A 5,706-nucleotide genomic window follows, 5' to 3' on the forward strand; every position below is an offset into this window, starting at 1 on the left:
TAGCCTCCAACTGCAGCTCCCTCAGCCCCCCCCTCAGAGTCTCTATCTCAGCCCCTCACCCATCCCCAGGACACCCCCTGGGCTTCCCTCTACCAACATTCTCTCTCTGACCGCCACTGCTCCTGGGCCCCAACTAGGGAAGGGGATAGAGACTTCACATCCCCTCCAAGGCCAGGGGGCACAGGGAGGAGCACTTCTGGGCAGGGAGGGGCCAGGTGCCCTTCTCTGGGGGCCTCTGAAGGTCACACTGTGGCCAGTACGCCACTCTTCCCCCTTCCCCCACCAACTCGGAGGCCTGGAGCCAAGGTCTTTGTGCCAGGGTCTGAGGAACTCTGGGTGGCAGCAGGGACCCTGGCCCATTTCCTTCCGTCTGCCTCTAAGGGGACTCTGGCTGAGGAAAGGTGTAAGACGAAGGGTGGGCAATGACCTCTTTAGGTGGCTTTGAGAAGCGAGTTGGGTGGACAAATTTGGAGTTCCAAAAAACCACCTGCTCCTGCTTCAATGTCCCATTTTACCAGGACAAAGTGTTTGCAAGGCAGGAGGAGCTCCTTCCAAAGGTTCGGGAAAGGCTAGTCCCACACTGCCTCTGTCACAGCAAATCTCAAACCATTTTTCCAAAAAGTGTAAAGTGGGGCAATGACACTCTGTAAACCTTCCCTTGGCCCACCCTCATAAAAGCTAACGAGCAGCTCGCTCGGAAGTGTGGGGGAAGGGAGGGAAGCTGACTGTCACCAAGTCTGGACTTTAGGCACAGTCTCAACAAAGCAACCGGGTGGGCTCTGGCACCCTGACTCTGACAGAAACCATCCTTTCCCTGGACGCTGGGGCCGGAGAGAGGTTAGATGGGTCTTCTCGGCAGAAGGGAGGAAAAACTAAAAGGGTGGCCAGAGGTGGCCAGGGCTTCCCTCCAAGTGAGTGAGGAAATGGGCAAGGGGCTTTAGGAAATTCCTCCTAGCACAGGAAGGGGTTAGGGGCTGGGGACAGCGGGAAGGGACAGGGTGGTTCTCTGGTCCTCTGGCGGGGCTAGCTCGAGAGGTCACCTTCCCGCGGAGGGCCAGCGGGGGGAGGGGCGCCGCTCGCGGCCCCGGCTCCCCGTTCGGGACGCGGCGGCTCCGGGAACACGCGGCCGGCCAGGCCCGGGCTGATGTAATCGGCTCCGCGCCGCGCGCGCCCGGCCGGGCGGGGGAGGGCGGGCACGGAGCGGGACGCGAACGAGGACGAGCCGGGGTGGCGCCGCGCAGGTGGCCCGGCGGAGACGGGGGGTCCCCGCAGCAATCCACCCCAAAACTTTTCCCAAACTCGAGGAGAGGGCCGAAGAGATCGAGCGGCAGTGACAGCAAGCCCCCTCCCGCGCCTGCGCCCTGCCCCCCTCCACGCTCTCAGCCCTCCCTCGGTCCAAGGTCCGAGCACCCCCCTGCCCGCTGGGCTCCGGCTCCCGCCCCCGCTGCCCGGACTTCCAGTTCTTCCGAGACCAGCGGCCGGGAGCAAACTTCAGCAGCCGGCGGCAGCGCAAGCCCAGCCCCCTGGGCCTCCTCCTGCGGCTCCCGCCCTCCGCTGGTCGGCCCAGATCGTACGTGCGGTGACTCTGGTGGGTGGGCAGGGCCCGCGTGGGCGGTGAGACTCTATCCCGGTGCCCTCCCACCTAGCGCGCGCCCCCTCCCCCTACACGTACGAGGATACAGGGGGAAGCCGCGCGCCCGGTGCCGAAGGACCCGCGTGGGGCACGGAGCCCCCACGCGCGCGCTCGCACGCACGTCCCCAGCCGGGAGAGGACTCGCAGCAGCCCGCAACGCCAGGCGGGCACGGCCGCTTACCTTGGCATGGTGGAGGTAGAGCAGCAAGGCAAGGCTCCAATGCACCCAAGAGAGCAGAAAGTTCATGGTTTCGGAGGCCCGGCCGGGGCCGGCGCGGCTCGCGCTCCCTCTCCGGCTCGGGCTGCGGGGCGGCCCGCTCTCCTCCGCGTCTAGGCGGGCTCCTCTTCTTCCCCGAGCCGAGGCCCGGGCCAGGGCCTGGGGCGCGCGCGCGGCTGGAGCACTGTCTGCGCACACAGCCGCCTCACCCGTCCATGAGCCCGGCTTCCGAGCTCCGAGTCGCCACCGTGGCCCCCTCTCCTCTTCCTTCTCTTCTTCCTCCTCCCCCTCCTCCGACTGCGGCTCCTCCCGGCCTGGGCTAGCACTTCTCCCGGTTCCGCTCTGCTCAGCTGCCCCGGCGCGGACCACGGCTCCTCCGGAGCGAGAACAGCCCAGAAGTTGGACTAAAAGTTTCAGTGCAATGCCGCGAGCCCCGACCCCCTCCACCCCGCCTCCGGGCGCGGGCTCCGGCTCCTTCCCGCGGCTCGCCGCTGCGTCCACCGTCGGCCGCCGGCCACGGAGGAGGTGGGCGCTGGGGCCGGGGGCGGTGTCTGTCTGTCTGTCCGTCAGCGCTGCTGGTCCGATGCGGGATCCGGAGAGGGAGGGCTTACGCCGCGCTCTGGCGGTCACCCCCAAAAGCAGGTCACTCACTTTACCCCGGTCCCTCTCGTTGCTCGCTCGCCAGCGCGCGCTCTCTGACCCCGTCTGTCTCTCTTCCTCGACTTCTCTCTGGAGCTCCTGCTACCTCTTTCTTCTCTCTGCTGGTTTCCAAAATCCGGAGTGATTTGGGGGAGTAAAGGAACAATCTCCCCAAACGGTCAGCCCGATTTAAGCGGGGAATGGGAAGCAAAAATAAATTAAAACGGAAAAGAATACGGTTTTTAAAAATGTTTAAGAAAAAAAAGGAGGGTAAACCGTGGATAAATGAATATCAAATTCCAGTGCGGAGACCCCTGACTGGTGACTCCGCGGGTTCGTCCTCCTCGCCGCTACGCCTTCCGACCGAGCGCTGCTGCTGCCTGCTCCACTCGCCCCCCGAGCCGCGGCCTCCCCGCAGCCCGGCTGCCCCAAGCTTCTGCGTTTCTCACCGCTACCAGCCGCCTAAATAGGGTGGCTCCGTCCGCCCTCCCGGACCCCGCCTCTGACACGCCCCCGAGGAGGAAACAGAACCCTCCGCCTCCCGCCGCTCTGCGCTCAGCTTGGTCCCTTGGCGCTGCCTTCGCCTGGGGACACCTAGTGAATCCTAGTCTCCCCCACTCACCCCAGTGAAGAGAAACCTCGATACCCACCAAGGTTCACAGCCTGAAAATTACCCATCTAGCCCCCTCTGCCCGGAGACTCACACGCGGTACTTGCAGGGAGGGAACAGGAAAGTGAGGTTATGTGCGGACAGGATTCTACAGCTATTCCCCACCTTTGCTTGGAATATTGGAGAGGGCGTGGGGATGGGGGTCGGACAGGGACGGGTAGGAATAGGGAAACACAGATCTACTGGAATCCTGGAGTGACCCCTGTTCTTCTCCCCACTCCAACACTCTCAGGTCCCCCCTCCTCTCCCCCTCCTCCCCACACACACTCAAACTGACACACGCGTCCTCACGCAGACGCCGCTCTCCCAAGTTCACCAAGCTTCCCTGCGGTGGCTGAGCGCCCCCTAGTGACTACTGTCTGCACACCCCCAGCTCTGGCTGGAGAAGGAATGGGCCTAAGGAAGAGGGTGAAAGATTACCCCTGATCCCCCCATTTCTGATCTCCCAAACAGTGGCATTTGGGGGGCTGCAATGGCCTTATGTACAGAGAACACAGTGCTAGGCACAGAGGGCCCAGCATATCCATCTGGACAATGTGCCCATCCGGAGCCCTCATCTGGCCTGACATTCAGAATGAGCTACAGCCAACAGACTGGGGTGACTGGGGTCCTTTGGGAAGTGTCCAAGGAGGCGTCCCTGGGGAGCAGTATTTGGCACCAAATTTGTGGGGCTAAGAATGGGAAGCTGTGTGGTTCTGGGGTTAGTCAGTGGCCCAGAGGGAAGAGGACCTGTTGGAGCCCACGTATGCACTCACTGCGGAGTCTGGCAGAGCCCAAGGGGAGAGGCAGCTGGGCAGACAGAGGCCCTTGTTCCTGCTCCCCTAGCCCAGATGGTGGGGGCGGATGGAGGCCAGGGCCTGAGTGATGATTCAAACCTACTCACCATCACTAAGGAACGTCTGTAGGCCAGCTGCCCGGAGCTCCCACCAGGCTGGGGGCCAAGGCTTCCATCAGCCCCAACCCAGGCTCACAGTTCCTCTTCTGAACAGAATTAGGAGTTTGTCCTCAGCAACCCCCAGCCCCCCAGAGTCCCTTGCCCACTTCTCCCAGCTGGTGGCCTCTCCTCTCTCTCCCAACTCCCCATGTCTTTTCTAAGTGCTCCCCAAGGCCCCCCCACCCCACCCTTGTATATAGGAACCAGCCTGGAAAAATTCCTGGTTGGGCTTTGACCCAGCAGCTCCTAGGCTCCCCCAGGGAACAAAGGGGGGCTCTGATACCTGTGGGAAGAGAGGGACCAATCAGTCTCATTATTCATCTAAACCTGGCCAAGGCCTGGCCTGGGACTGATGTGGCCTCTGTGAAGGCCTAGGCTGAGAACGAGACTGCAGCAACTTCCCCCAAGTTGACCAAAATGATCCGAGGCGGTTACTCAGCCAGTCCCCACTTCAGCACATGGTTCTGTTGTTTGGCGGGAGTGCTAGGTTACCCCTTTAGTACCCCAATTCCACAGAAGTAGTGTCCTGAGGCCCCTATGAGCAGAGGGACTGACTTCCGCCAACGCTATCCTACCGTTTCCATCATTCATGCCTCAACCCTGTCTCCACCACCTGGCAGGCTCCCCAGCAGCAGGAACAAGGTCTTTTTACAATTTACTTTTTTAGTAAATGTTTATTTGCTGGCTCATTGCCCTCTCTCAAGCAGGCTTCCTCACCTAGGCTCCATGCTCTAAGCTGCTCCATGGGATATGGAAGGGAAGCTGCTCAAGCTCTTCGTGGCCCAACTTGGTCTGCCTCTTGCACCTCCAGAGCTCTAGATGTGGGCACCTTGGCAGAGTCCCCCTCCGTCATCCCTACCCTGGGGCCAGCAGAGCCCAGGACAGAGGCCCCCAGTGGCACCACCTCTGTATCCCTTCTCATCTCAGAGTTCCTCCGCCCCTAGAGAGGCCTGAAGAGGGGTTCTTAGTAAAGGACCCTGAAGTTGGGAGGAGGATGGAGGGGTTCCAAGGATGGGTGACCATCAATTGTCATTTAATAACCACAGGACTCTCCCCTGACTTGAGCTTACCATCCCCCCTCGGTGGCATTCAGCAATGTGTGTTACAATGACCTATTTGAGCTTCCCTCTGCGAGCTCTGCCCAAGGAACCAGAGGAATGAAGGGAGCAGAACTGCAGCCTGGCCTGAGGGGCTTTGAGCACCCTTCACCAGAGTGGGGAGGGGTGTCCTGTCTCCAACATTCATTTCAGAGTCACAATCTGGTGATGACTCAGAGAAGGGGGGTTGTCTGCATCCCATCACAATATCACCAGCTTTGACAATAATACACTATCATGGACCCAGCCAATGCCCACATTATCATCGAACGGAGAGCCCAATGCACCTGAGTCTTCAAAAACGGGAATGAGAAACACACAGAACAAGGAACAAATCAGTAATCATAAGACCAAAGCATGTCTCTACAGCGCCTTCTCTTCCCACCGACTTAACCTACAAACTTAATTCCACTTATCTGCCCTCCTCAGAGTGGCTTCAGGGCAGGGAATGTCAGGGCTGAATGTCCCTCCAGAGAATCCCAAGGGCACAGAGGGACCCAAGGTCATCCAACAACA

The 5,706-nt window shown here is 60.7% G+C and overlaps 1 protein-coding gene across 1 annotated transcript in view; it reads right to left on the reverse strand.

The window, feature by feature from the left end:
• VEGFA (vascular endothelial growth factor A) overlaps positions 1–4,946 on the reverse strand; it is an 18,262-nt gene extending 13,316 nt beyond the window's left edge. The window contains exons 1-2 of the mRNA XM_019642653.1: positions 4,881–4,946; positions 1,815–2,588 (exon numbers count right to left, since the gene is read on the reverse strand). Of these exons, the coding sequence (XP_019498198.1) occupies positions 1,815–2,588; positions 4,881–4,946 (840 nt within the window). The remainder of the gene's footprint in view (positions 1–1,814; positions 2,589–4,880) is intronic.
• Between the last annotated feature and the right edge of the window lie 760 nt (positions 4,947–5,706).

Source organism: Hipposideros armiger, unplaced genomic scaffold (genome assembly GCF_001890085.2).
Source record: "Hipposideros armiger isolate ML-2016 unplaced genomic scaffold, ASM189008v1 scaffold_72, whole genome shotgun sequence".
NCBI lineage: Eukaryota > Metazoa > Chordata > Mammalia > Chiroptera > Hipposideridae > Hipposideros > Hipposideros armiger.